This window comes from Lissotriton vulgaris, chromosome 5 (assembly GCF_964263255.1).
Source record: "Lissotriton vulgaris chromosome 5, aLisVul1.2, whole genome shotgun sequence".
NCBI lineage: Eukaryota > Metazoa > Chordata > Amphibia > Caudata > Salamandridae > Lissotriton > Lissotriton vulgaris.
In genome coordinates this window covers 1,786,331,464-1,786,346,181 of record NC_141693.1, presented here as the reverse complement: position 1 = coordinate 1,786,346,181, position 14,718 = coordinate 1,786,331,464, and the positions used below count along the sequence as shown (strand labels likewise).

The 14,718-nt window shown below is 46.5% G+C and overlaps 1 protein-coding gene across 7 annotated transcripts in view; it reads right to left on the bottom strand.

The window, feature by feature from the left end:
• The window catches only part of STAT3 (signal transducer and activator of transcription 3), a 378,615-nt gene that overhangs the window by 161,520 nt on the left and 202,377 nt on the right, over positions 1–14,718 (bottom strand). For all 7 annotated transcript variants that reach the window (XM_086924116.1, XM_086924122.1, XM_086924118.1 and 4 more), the window contains 2 exons: positions 14,359–14,418; positions 14,188–14,217 (listed from right to left, as the gene is read on the bottom strand). In XM_086924116.1, coding sequence (XP_086780242.1) covers positions 14,188–14,217; positions 14,359–14,418 — 90 coding nt within the window. The remainder of the gene's footprint in view (positions 1–14,187; positions 14,218–14,358; positions 14,419–14,718) is intronic.

Here is a 14,718-nt window from a genome sequence, read left to right as displayed (position 1 = left end):
CCAATAACAGGAAGGCGGGTTAAAAAGAAAAGCTCACCGCTCACTGGAAGAGATTCCTCCGAACTGCCTGTCCCACTGAAGCATCACTCCGTGTGGAAGAGTCCAAGCAGTAATGTCTCATGAAAGTATGGGCACCTCTCCATGTAGCTGCCCTGCAAATGTCTTGGATTGGCACTCCAGTGATAAGAGCAGTAGAAGATTAAACCAATCTTGTCGAGTGAGCCCGGACCCGTCCTTCTAGGGGCTTACCAGCCGCTTGGTGACAGTAGTGGATCGCGCTGGCAATCCATCGCGCAACTCCTTGCTTCGAAAGGGGAAACCCTTTGCGAGGTGCACTGAAAGCGACAAAGAGTTGAGTAGATCTCCTGAAGTCCTTGGTGCGTTGGAGATAAAATTTTAAACATCTTTGATCATCCAAAGAATGAAGAGAAAAAAGATTTCAGAATGATTGGTTCATTCAAATGAAAGTCCGAAGGGACTTTAGGGATGAATTTTGAATTTGTCCTCAGGATGAGAGTGTCTTTTTTTAAACTGTAAGAATGGATCCTCAATAGTGAGAGCCTGAAGTTCTCCAACCCTCCTGACTGATGTTAAAGCGAAATGGAGTGCCACCTTCAATGAGAGAAATTTAAGGTAAACTCTATGAATTGGCTCAAAAGGAGGTCTCATGAGTTGAGCAGGGACCAAGTTGAGCTACCACATGGGTGGCGGAGGTCTAACTGGATGAAAAACCCTAAAAAGTCATTTTAAAAACCGCTTCACAATTCTTGCAGACCAAAGGGAAGTGCCAGAAGATGTTCGTCTGAATCTAGAGATAGCTGCACTTTGATAGAAGAATGGGCGAGCCCTGATTTGGCCAGAGTCAAAATGTATGGCAAGATTTGAAGAGGAGCAGAAGAGAAAAGAGAAATGTTCTCTTGGCAGCACCACAGGCAGAAACGTTTCCATTTCGAACAATAGGTCTTATTCGTACTTGGTGCGCGGGCCTGAGCTAGCACCTCTCTGCATTCTTGAGGTATATTCAAGCTCTGAAATTCTCTGTGCTCAGTAGCCACGCTGTCAACTGAAGCGAGCTCGGGTCCTGATGTACCACTTGGCCCTGGGACATTGTCAATAGAGTGGGAATTGGACGCAGGTGAATTGGATAAACCTTGGATGATCAGGAGAAGTTCCGTAAACCAAAACTGGAGGGGCCACGCCGGTGCCACTAGAATCATTCTGCAGGGTTCTGCTTTGAGCTTCCTGAGCAGTCTTGGAATTAGGGGAATTGAAGGAAAGGCGTAAACAAAGGCGCCTGACCAGGCCCTTGAAAGCACATTTCAAAATGATCCCTAATGATGTTCCCTGCTTGCATAGAACCGGCATTTCCTGTTCTCTGGAGTGGCAAACAGGTCTATGGACGGAGTGCCCCAAAGATTGAAAACTCTCTCCAGAGTGCGCTGGTCTAATTCCCACTGGTTACTCACAGATTTGAGACGACTCCGCGTATCCGGGGTCGTGTTGAGAGCACCCGGAAGATGTTCCGCCGAAAGCGAAATTTGGTGATGGATAATTCACTCCCAAATCTCCTGGGCTTCCTTGGACAGCAGACGAGACCTTGTGACACCCTGCTTGTTCACATAATGCATGGCCGTCGTGTTGCCTGTACGGACTAGGACGGTGGAATTTCGGATTCTCGGAAGGAAAGCCTGTAAAGCTAGACGAAACGCTTTGAGCTCCAGTAGGTTGATGTGGAGAAGGTGTTGCTTGGGCCGCCAACGGCCGCTCACTTGAAGGTTCTGCGAGACTGCCCCCCCAGCCTTCTAGAGAGGCGTCTGTGGTAAGTATCAGAGGGGCTGGAGTGAATGTGAAAGTGAGACCCTGTGAGATATTGTCTCTGACCATCCGCCAGCTGCCCGCCTCTTTCATAAGAGGAGTGATGACTACTTTGTCGTCGAAAAAGCCTTCTGATTGGCGCAAGTCTAATTGCTCTTGGAGCGGGCTTATTCGAAGCCTGCGATGCGGAATTAAGGGAATGCAAGATGAGATTGATCCTAGAAGAGATTTGTAAAGACGAACAGACAGAGACCGTCTTGTTTGCAATCGACGGGTGGAGATCAATTTTTGCCGTCTTTCCTCTGATGGAAAAGCCTTGCAACAAGCTGTGTCTAGAGTTGCCCCCTGAAACTTGGCCGACCTAAAAGGACAGAGGACCAACTTTTCCTTGTTGAGTTGAAATGCCAGATGACTGAAGAGTTGAATGCAGCTTTCGACTGCTTCTGATGCTGCCTGAGAAGAAGGTGCTTTCACCAACCAGTCGTCCAGATAAGGAAAAACTTGTAGCGTTTTTTTTCTGAGAAAAGATGTGGGCAGGATGGATGGGAACATGGAAGTATGCGTCTTTGAGATCCAGGGTGGCCATGTAATCCCCAAGATTGAGGAGCCGCAAAATGTCCTTTAGTGATACCATCCGAAACAAGAGTTTTATGAGGTAGGTGTTGAGCTCCCTCAGGTCTAAAATTGGGCGCCATTTTTCTACGGTCTTGCGAACAAGAAATAACCGGGAATAGGATCCTTTGCTTCGTTGAGACAAAGGTACTGGCTCTATTGCTCCTTTGAGAAGTAGTTGGTGAGCTTCTAGACGTAGAAGGTGCAGATGTTTGGATTCGGTGGTGCAAGAAGCTCTGGAGGGTGGATGGTGTTGAAACTTCAGTGTATGGTCAAACCGGATGATATTGAGGACCCATCGATCTGATGTTATGAGTCGCCAGTTGTGTAAGGAATTGTGATATACTGCCCCCCCAATGGTGTTACAGGGGGCGAAGGAACAGTAGACAGAGCTGTGAAGCCGCTATTGGAGCTTAGAGGAATCTCTCCCCTGGCGCCCCATGTCGTCCTCTAGAAGAATGGCGAGAGAAAGACGATGACTGGCCCTGACGTTGAGAATACTGGGGCCTGTAAGACTGAGATGGCTGGGAATAGGAGGAATAGCGCTGCTGCTGGTATCCACCCCTGTATGAAGAAAAACTCCTTCCTCTCGCTCCACGGAAAGGCACTTTGCGGTATTGCAAAGTTCCAAGGGACTTGGCAGTCTCGTGTCCTTTTTTATATCCTGCAGCGCATCGTCCACGTGCTTTCCAAAAAGCATCTCCCCATCGAACGGCAGATTCAGGATTTTATTTTGAACCTCTGGGCGAAACCAGGTGGCCCAAAGCCAGCCTTTCCGTCTTAGGACTGCCGCTCCTGCCAGAGAGCCGAAAGCTGTAGTAGCATTGTCCATTGCACAATCAATAATTTCCGAAGAGGAACGTTCCCCCTCCTCTAAAATTTTCTAAGCGTTAGCCTTCGAGTCGTCGGGTATTTTCTCTAAATACGGGGATAGGTCGCACCACATCTGGTGATCATATCTTCCAAGAATCGCCAAGGCATTAGCAGCCCTGACCAGGAGGCTGGACATAAAAGAGAACCTCTTCCCAACATTATCGAGTCGTCTACCTTCCTTATCCTGCGGTGTGGTAAGGGGCGCCAATGGATTCTTCGACTTTCTTTGGGCCGCTTGCGAAATTACAGAGTCCAGTTTCGGCTGGCTGACCAGACAAGCGGGGCTATCCTCTGGGGCTTTTTACTTTTTTCCAGTCGAGGAAGAACAGGCATGATAGTTGCTTGAGACTTTATAACTTTTGACCACTCATCCCAGACATGGCCCACAATTGGGATAGAACGGACAGACCTTTTATAAGGTTCTTTGAAATCATAAAGAAAACATTCCGGTCAGCAATGAGTGCGACTGTTCCTGAGACCTGGATTGCGTAAGATATTGCTGTTGCTCCATATAATAGTCCACAGAGTCTGAGTCCGTATTTAACACGCAACTGGGATGGGCTATTTGCATCCCCATAAGGACCGTCATCCTCCTCTGAAAATTCCAGCCCAAAAGAAGCACCGGAGGCAGTGGTGTCACTCTCCAAGGAGATGTCATTTCCGGGGTAATCTGGCATCTTTTTATCGAAATTGCCACTTTTTGTATCATCGACCATGTCGTCAACGGAGTCACCGTCGACGAAGATTGAACCGCCAACGAGGAAAAGGCATCATAGACAGGATCGTCGTAGAGACCGTTGTCAGTACCACGCTGGAAGCCGTCGTCGCCAACATCATCGTCATCCTCCTGGTTGACGTAGAGGTAGTCATCATAAGCGTCGACGACATAGTAACAGGAACCTCAGGTTGCAGCGTTGATGAAGCCGTCGTCGACAAGGCATGGAGACGATGAAGTCTCGTCGACAAGCCCGTTGACGCCGGTTGAATTTTTGATGCTGTCGTTGACGGACATGATGTTGTCGTCGTCGACGGACGGATTTTCTTGCTAGTTATCCACTCAGAAGGGACGGAAACTGGTTTTTCGAACAGTTTTTAGTTTCTCAGAGGGTGGAGGTGAAACTGAAGGCCAATGGCTCATTTTCTTAACAGATTGCCCCTCAAAAACCAGTCCTTCCCTCTCCTTTACACATCGGTGAGGAGATTTGATGGGACTACACCTGTCAGACCTATCAGAGATCTTTTGTAAGGCCTTGGCAGGGGGTCAGAAGAAGTTAAAGGTTATGACCTACCCAGTTTTTGAGATCGAAGATGTTGCAGAGGAGGCATCATCACAGTCTTTCCTTGACTTTAACTTTTGCAGCCAGATGAGTTGATGTCCCTCACGGTCTCTCAAGGTCTTTGAAGGGAAGGTTCGACAGATCTTGCAGTCAGTAGCCTTGTGGTCAGGGTACAAACAATAAATAGAATCTTTATGTTTGTCCTCCACATAAAGCTTCTTTTTTGAACAGGTGGCACAGGATTTGAATAAAGCCTTCTTCTCCTTTCCAGACATCCTGAAAAATGGAATTTGAAGAGTAACAGTTGAAACACAGAAGTTAAAGAGAAATCTGAGCAGCGCTCAGTGGAGACTCCCTTGCACAACTATGGGAATCTATGAAAGTTCCAATACTGGAGTAAAACGTTGATCAACAAGCTTTGAAAGGACAACATTAAACCGTAAAGGAAGAGGAGGCCTTTTGACTTTTCCACAAAATCTTTGATCACTGGGATTGATGACATCTTGGAAGAATGCTGATTATTTCCTCTACTCAAGAAACCCTCCGCCGACCCCCAGAACTACCGCCCCATCTCACTGCTCCTATTCTCCGCAAAAGTCCTCGAAAAGACCATCAACTGTCAGCTGTCAGCTCACCGAACACCTGGAGAAAAACAACCTGCTTGACCGATCTCAATCTGGCTTCCGCGCCATCCACAGTATTGAATCCACCTTGATCATAACCACGGACAACATGCGCACCCTCTGTGGCAAGGGATATTCAGCTGCCCTGATTTTTTTTTACCTCTCTACAGCGTCCGACACCATTTCCCACCACACACTTATAAAGAGAATGCACCACATCGAAATCCAGAGAGACGCGCCCAAATGGATTGCATCTTCGTTCACAGGATGAACACAGAAAATCCGCCTACCACCCTTCACCTCGGCACCAAAGAGTACCATCTGCAGCGTCTCTCAAGGTTCATCCCTCAGCTCCACCCTCTTCAACACCTACAAGACAACGCTGGACGACATCGTAAGAACCCACCATCGCAACATAGTCTTCTACTCCGAGGACACCCAGCTCATCCTCTCGCTCTTAGCAGACCCCCCCACCACAACTTACACAACTGCACGAAGAATGTCACCAACTGGACGAAGACCAACTGCCTGAAGCTCAACACCCACAAGACCAAAGTGCTGATCTTTGGGAACAACACCTCCCCATAGAATTAAACCCAGTGGCCAACAGAACCCGGACACATCGCTACACCAACAGACCACAACCACAACCTCGGCATCATCTTGGTCAGGAAACTCACCATTAAACAAGAGATTAATCCAGTCTCCTCCGACTGCTTCCACACTTGCATGCCCTGAAGAATCTTCAAGTGGCACCCCATTGACACTAGGAAAACCGTCCCCCAGGCCTTAGTCACCAGCCTAATGGAATATGGCAACACACTGTATGCAGGAACCACCACCCAACTCATAAGAAGATTCCAGACAAAACAGAACTCAGCAGCCAGACTCATCCTAAAACTACCCAAATGGACCCACATCACCCTGCCTCAGGAATTCCCACTGGCTACTCGTCCACAAAAGTTACCAATTTTAGATGCTGACACCCCTACAAAGCCCTCTACAACCAAGGTCCGGTATACATCAACCACAGCATCAACTTCCATCAACACTCCATACACCTTCACTCCTCCTCCCGGGCCCTCACACAGACACCACACATCAGCCGAAGTCACACTGGAGGCTGTTGCTTCTCCTACCTCGCCACCAAGTCCTGGCACAGCCTAACCCTCCACCTCCGGACATTGCCCTCCCTGGCAGACTGCAGGAAGAACTCAAGACCTGGTTGTTCGACTCAGCCCAGCAACCAAGCACTTGGATACCGCCATGGGTGAATAGCAGCACTTTACAAAAATGCTGATTGATTGATTGATTGATGAGCGGAGATAGCCTCCAAACGCACTTTAACAAAGAGAATTGCAATTTATATTTTACCAAATATTGTAGACATTGCAGTACAATTCCTTACTTGAACAGCCTGAGGCCCAATGGACTTCTCCAAATAATAAATGCACAGCCTCTGCAAAGTTTGATGATCTGATAGAATGTGTAGCTTTTTTTGAAATGTTCATGGAGTCTTGTGGCAGGTTAAAATATCTACACTAGAGGAATTTTCCCAAAACAATACACTAATATAAGTGACTCATTTGTGTGGTAGTTTTCTGCCTTCTGCACTGGATGGGTCTAATCTGATCTGCACATCAATTACCTGAGCAGTTGCTTCTTTTTACTTGTTCAGACTTTGGCATCATAGGTGACTGGTGGAAACACTTTAACTTATGTCCTTGATCAGTTCAATGAAATAATGCCTTTTCGCCATGGATTTTGCTATCTTGCACCAAAGATGAACTTCTGGAATTTAGCATTTTCACCACTTGTGAAAAGATCCATCTCTGGCTTCCCCAGCAAGGGCAAAGCTGGTCAAGAACATTAACTTTCTAAAGCTATGCAAGTAGACTCCTGTAACTGATCCTTCCAAAGAGCCAAGCACACAAGCTGCCTTAAGAGGACACTCGATCTTGCTCCTCACATTTTTTCGGGTAGTCCATCATCAAGGAGTTGATCGTTAACTAATTACTTGCCAAAATGATTTCAGGGTGGGGTGAGCTGCCTTGAGCTCCAGTAGACTTGCTTAATACTTCTTTTGAAAACCATCTTTTGAGCCTAGCAGGAAGGCTTCCCTTGCTAAGGCTTGAGACACCAGTGGTTAGAGAGGTCTCTCCATCTACTATCCTTTTCTGCTGTCCTTCGTGGGAGGGATAAAGTGAAGGCTATTTTCCAGTGGGCCACTGAGAAGGTGATGATCAGCTCTATGGCAGTTTTCTCTATGGCATTTTTGTCAAAGGCATTTCTATCAGTCTTAATGTTGTATGTCCATTCAACTGCAAGCGCTTAGACTTTTTTTAAAAAAAAGGGTTTGTGCATTTTTTTGGTGTCAAAAATATGTTTATTAATTTTAACAGGAAAAATGCAACATTCCGGCACAGCATCCCTCGCAGGGGAGAGTTTCCCAAGGCTAAACTAAAATGTCAGAGACTGTGGCGTACAAAGAGGTCTAAAATAGTTATGACCCCCAGCACACACAGCGGCCCAGTAAAGGTTACAGCTTCTAATATTTAATGGAGCTCACAATGCAGTCATCCCCGCATAGAGAACAGGGCCTAATAACACATGCCCTTCAGACTCTTGCCGTCAATTGCCAATTTCTGTGCCTCCCATTCAGAAGCCTCCATCCGCCATAATCAACGGTTCAGAACTAAAAGTTCCCCTACTGAGTGTAACCCACAAGAATGGGCAGAACAAGAAAAAACAAAAAACTCTACCCTACCCATCTCCCCCCCCCCCCCCCCCCCCCCGTGGTGGCGGCACAGTGTAAGCATGGAGAACAACCTCCCACAATCATGTGTCTTCAGAGCTGAAAAAGATTAAGACCCCTAATACTGGACGGGCAAACCGATGAAGGGAGGCTACTTGAGAGGAAGGAAACCAGGGGACACCCTCGGAACTCAAAATTCTTAAAGTCATCTCTAAAAATCTCAGACATGCGCTCTAGGATCAATAGTTTCCATAAACGGGAGTGCCAAATGGAACTGGCCGGTGCTTCCTTCCTTTTCCACGCAGCCGCCAGGGTTATCTTGGCCACTCCAATACTGAGCCACATGATCTTTTTGTCCGCTTTAGTCTGATGTTCTAGGGACGGATCTCGTAGGCCCAAAAGGATACCACCCATGGATGTAGGAATGGGATAACCCAGCATCTCCTTAACTTGGGCTAAAATCTCTTCCCAAAAGGGTCGAATAATGGGGCAGTCCCACCAAATATGCTGGAAGTCCCCTAGAAACCCACAACCTCTCCAAGATCTATCCGAGGCATTGGGGAAAATCTGGGGGAGCTTGGAAGGGTGTAAGTACCAGTCCGTCATGGTCTTAATGTGGGCCTCCCTGAGTTCCATGGAGTGATTAAATCTTGAGATATCTGACCACAAATGAGACCACTCCGCATCTGAAATATCCTCTGAAGAGTCTCCTCCCACCTGTTCATGTACCTAGGCCGGGGTGTGAGTGCCGTGCTTAGAAGGAAGTCATATAGAAATGAGATTAATCCCTTCATCGTGGAAGTCCTAGTCAGAAAAACCTCAAATTTCGTGAGGGGCCAGGTAGTCGCCGCTCATACTTGAGGGTTAAGCGCCCTGTGGAGCAATTGTGTATGATGGTACCGTTCAATTATCAAACGAGAGTGGATCGAAATTATAGAAAAGTTGTGTTAAAGCTAGACAGCCTCCCTCTCTCCAAGCATTAAATGGGCCCTCATGTAACGCTGGAGGGAAAGCTGGATTGAAGTGAAGCGGTGTGAATGGGGAGGGGAAAGGTCGTCCATCTATCATCTCTTGTCAAGGAGTCCCATACTAGAAGAGTAGTGTTAGTGGGGGTACTAATGTAGGCATTCATGGGTCTGTCACACTTGGGTCTCCAAACTAGGTCCCAAATGGTCCTCCCTGACACACTGCGGTCCATGTCCTGCCAATGCTTTTCAGATTTCAGTTGTGTCCATTCCACTAACACGTGCAGCGGTGCCGCTTTATAATCTAGGAGGATATCCGGAAGACCCAACCCTCCCTCCTTGCGAGGCCGACGCAAAATAGAAAAGGATAAACGTGCCCGAACCCCCTTGCCAAATAAAGCGAAGGATCATGGTCTTCACGCGCTAAAAAAGTTCCCATCAAGTTCAATAGGAAGGGCCTGGAATAAATACAACAGTTTAGGGAGAAGGGACATCTTTACCGCATGAATCCGACCCATCCAGGCTTCCATTTTATAAGCTCAGCTTGAATCCGAGTGAGTGCGGGGGGGGGGGGGGGGGGTTAGAAGTTGGCCGAATATAATTTCTCCACTGTTGATGTCAGCTGTACCCCGAGGTATTGGATTGAGGAGGCAGCCCATGGTAAAGGAGTGACTGCTTGTAGTCTACAAACTTCCGACTGAGGGAGAATGAGGTTAAGTATGTATGACTTATCTAAATTGACTTTAAAATCGGCTACCGCCTCAAATCTATCAAGCTCCGTCTGCACCTGCGGGAGGGAAGTGGCCGGAGCGGAGAGGGATAAAAGGACATCGTCCGCTAATAGGGAAATTGTATGCGTTTCTCCTGAGAAGGGCAGACCTCGTATATCAGGGTTAGCCCTAATCGCCAGCGCCAGGGGCTCAATACTCAGAGCAAAAAGCAAGGGCGGGAGGGGACAACCCTGCCTAGTGTCCCTGGAATGATTAAACAAGCATTTGCAATGCAATAGGTCTCGCATTTACGCGAGTTTGAGCTATTGACATTGCAAATTACAATGCCTTTTATTTTTGTTTTCGTTTTTAAAACACAAATAAGACATTGTCATTTGCAATGTTAATAGCTCAAACTCGCAAAAATGCGAGACCTATTGCATTGCAAATGCTTGCTATTGGGAGGCACAGGGAGAATAAGTGATTTGCCCATAATCACAGGATGTGTAGTCGACCCCGATTCTCGAAACTTGTGTTCCCATCTCCAAAGTCGGCAGTCTAGCCGTTAGACCACATCCTTTTCCGAAGTACGTCAGGTGCTCCTAGTGATTGGTGTCTTGTGAATTAGCGCTTGCTAGTATTTCAATGAAGAACTCAAGAGGCGCGTCATGGAAGTTAGAGGGTCGACACCAGGGAGACCTGTGCATGCTGAGAAAAGAAGGAACATGCCTGGATTCTGACTGCAGTGAAACTCAAGCGAGGGTGGATGTGGGGGAAGAGGAGGGCAGAGGGAAGGGGGTCGGAGGGTTGCTGACAACAACAGTGAAATACTGCTAACACGACAAGAGTACATTTAAAAGCAAGCTGAAAAAGCGTGCAAGGGGGAGATAAACCAAGGTAAACGGCAAGCGGAAGGCTTACTTAAAGGTAAACGGTAAGCGGAAGGCTTCCTTACATTGGACTTTGGTAGAGGAACTGTACTATATGCAGAAGAGAGCAGCCTAGCAATCATCTCTATATGAAAGAGCGCGTCATGGCAAGAACCTCCGTGAGATTTCCTGCTGAAAAGATTCACAGATAACTCCTCCACATTGGCCACTCTCACAAGAACTATGCACACAGCGGTTTGAAAATTAGAAGTAGGGCAACTTCACCACCAAGAAATAAACGTACGTTAAGATACTTTTATAAAAACTTGTTTAAAAAAGCTGTGTGCTATTAGTGCCATCTTACAAAACGTGTGCAGCAGTGTCAGTAATCCATTTCAGCATTGTCCCTAATGGTACAAGAAAGTGCATGGTGCAAGTGGCTGTGCTTAAACGTGCAGCTAAGCCTACACGAAGGTCCCACCGGTAGCACTTGGTTCCTTTATATAGTGCACTTGAATGACACCAAACTAACAGCAAAGCAATGGTCGGACATACGTAGTCCAGAGTGGTGATCTTTTGTAGCGCCCACCGTAGCGCTAGAGATGGCTGCTACTATAACTCGTGGAGCGGGCAGACATTGGGCACAGATAGCGACACAGGTTACACGTGGCCAGAGTGCAGATTAAAGTAGCTGGACTACGCGCTCTGTCAAAATTGAATACATCTAAGAGACTGCCGAAACATACGAGCAATCTCTCATGTGACTAAAGCTGGGCTGGAGTAGGTGAATGATGTTAGCCCTACCCCAATCTGAGGGTCCCTTAACTTACCTGAAACCCCAGTCGTCTGCGTTTGAGACAAGTCGGCCTGGAGCACGCCTCGGAAGAGACGCTGGAGGGCAGGAGCGTGACGCCGTGAGCGTGCACGTTGGCGTTCCCTGCGGCTCGCCCGTTCACAGACCGGTGTCTGCTCGTGCACCCGTCTGTATCACTTGGGAGGCCTTCACAACGACAATAAGGCTCGGCAGCGCGCTTCGTGCTGCAACGCAGGTGAGCCCTAAAAAGGAGGATTGGCCCCCATTCACCGCGACTCTGGACCGAGGAAGTAAATAGTTAGCCCGAATCATGGTGGAGTGGTGTGGCTCACTGGTTAGAGGCAGCAGACCCGGAAGCAGAGAACGGCCCGGGACCAGGGTTCAATTCCCGACGCGGCAGGGTCGTGGACCAGGGTCAGCGGACTCGATAATTCTCGCCTCGGTGCCTACTCTAACTAGTGATCACACTTGGCAACTCTGGGCATTAGCTTGCCTCATCTCTACAACGGCCCCCCACATTCGCTGGGGATGCCTGGTTTCACCTTGGAGATACCCAGTAGGGACCATCTCACAGGGATAGCCAGGACGGGTTCCCCAGCGGTCTACAGCGCCAGGACGCCTCAGGGCAGCAGTGCGCTTTACAAGACACATACATTACATGGTTAGAAATTTTGAGGAAAAGCCAAATGCTGTTAAAGTCTGGAACAAGAACCCCCAGTCAACCCTGTCAAATGCCTTTTCGGCATCAAGCCCCACGAGCACAGCCGGGATCCGAAATGTTTTAGCCTTCTCAATCAAGTGTACAATACGCCGAGTGTTGTCATGGGTCGGGCGCCCCTTGATGAACCCGGACTGATTGGGATGAATGAGGGCCGGCACAAGGTCGTTAAGCCGTTTCGCGATGATGGAGGAGTATAACTTTGCATCGAGGTTGAGAAGGGCAATGGGCCTATTGGAGGCACAGCGGCTAGGGTCCTTCCCAGGCTTGGGTATGACCGAGATCATGGCCTCTGCCATAGTACTGGAGGTCTCGCCTTCGTCGGCCATTTGGTTAAAAAGCCGTACTAAGTATGGGCTAATATCCAAGGCGAATGTCTTGTAAAATATAGTTGTATAGCCATCTGTACCAGGAGCTTTATGGTGCTTTAAAGCTTTAATAGCAGAGACCACTTCCTCTCTGGTGATTGGGGCTGAGAGTTCCTCATTCCACTCCGCTGAGACCTGAGGCATGGGCAATGCCCGCAAGTACTCTTGTTGCGTGGTTTTATCTAAAGTTTCCCCCAATATAGGTTTCGGTAAAAGGCGCCGAAAAGTTCAGCCTTATCTTCATCTCTATGTAGAATATCCCCAGCAGGACCTTGGATACCCCCTATGTATTCCTGCTCTCTCTTATCCCTCAACTGCCTGGCGAGGTGTTTACCAACCTTGTTGCCCTGTGAATAGGACAGGTGCCTTAATTTCAGTAGGGTATACTCCGCCCTATTGTTGTAGAGCACCTGAAGCTTGTCCCTGACCGCCGTCAAATTATGCTGCATCTGTCTCGTGAGATTCGTTTTATGAGCCCTTTCAAGAGTTCCCCCTCCAGTTGTTCTCTCTCACGACCGCGTTGTTTATTAAGAGCTACATTGAGAGCTACACAAATTTACCCCCCTAAAAAACGCCTTAAAGGCGTCCCACGTGTTGTATATGGAAAGCGCTTAGACTTTTAACAGTAAGGCTCTACCCTTCTTTGATATGAAATATCTTGCTGTGGAGTTCCTTGACATGAATCTTGCCAGCAAACAAGAGGATCTTGGTTTCTTTGATGTGGAGTCTTCACAATTGTATTTCTCTATGTCTACTGGGAATGTCATGACCACGGTTTTTCTTTGGACTGGATATAACGGAGGCTCAAGATCTAAAAAACCTTGCGGAACTTTTTCAAATCACCTCTAGTCATATGATGTACACAATTTTCTACAGAAAGAGTAGAAAACAAACCTCACGTCGAACCCATGGCAACCAGCAGCCCACAAAACTGAGTGGGGGAAACAATTCCTGACAGTTTGACAAACTATAGATTGTAAATGTATAGAAGGGTAAATGAACTGTGGGGCAAATAAAGAAATAGGGCATTTTGAGATTGGAAGATCAATTTATATAATGAAATATGTTCCATCATATCACATGCAAGCAAAGTTAATCAGTGTAAATAAATATCATATAAGATACCAAGGTGGAAAACTTACATTTCCTAATACAAGAGGTTCACACAGAGGTTTTAAAACTCTTTAGGCTTGTAGAAACTGCCTTTCCAAAACAATCTCAACTATTATTCTACTCACAGGTTTTCTTATTTGCTCAATACTACCTACTTATCTAGCATGCACATGCCTCTGTTAGTGCAAACCTTCAAATTCGGTGCATTGTGGAAGATGATGGCAAAAGAAAAACAGATCATTCACAGACCACAAGGTACTGACACAATTAGTGATTAATCCACCCTCTAAAAACAGAGAGAAGTCCATATCACAGTGCTCTATTCTGTAAAAATAGTGAACTGTGAGCCATTACATAAAGATTCTCAAAGAAAAGCAAACAGCTTCAAGACAACTGGTGGCTTTGGAGAATGGGGAAGACATGGACACCAGATTAGCATCATTTACTGGGCTACAAAAATATCAAAACACACTGCAGTAGTTCGACATTAGAGAGAGATCTTCTAATTCAGTTACAAAAAACACAGCTACAATAATAATATTGATATATATCCATTTTGTCAGCCCTGCTTTACATGTTCTTTAAGCTGTTTGTATGTTTATGACGAAAGTGAAGCATTTTGATGTTTCAGTTTAAATGTTTAAATACAAATAGATGTCTGAAAACAGGCCTTACCCTCGTAGTGCAGCCACATCACCAGAATCCCTATTTAGAAAAAGAAGATAAAAAAGTGAAAGAGAAATAAATTGTCAAAGCTTGATATGTGTGTCTTGTGTTGATTACTTATTGCATGTTAAAACCTAGAAAGTACTAGGCTACACATAGTCATTTATCTTGCATACTTACTTATCAATGCAAACTTTAATTTTAAGTTGATAATTCAATTCTGGAAATTTGACCAGCAACCTGTCAACATAAAAAAACGTTACTGTTCACTATAAAGTCTTGGTGAGCAAGTTATGTTTTTACTTGTAGCACAATTAGTCAAATTCTATTCTGTATTCTACATAATCGCTTTCTTCAAAACATCATTTTCCAGTAAATGTCGGATGGGCTGTGTTCCAATCCTACAACCATATATATATATATGTACTTTATTTGTTTAATGGTGCCTAACAGCCTTATGTCGTGAGTAACCTTCAAACAATGCAGTTTTTTCAACCCAAACATTTTTGTTCTAGGAATTGCTGATGTTATTTTCCCCAT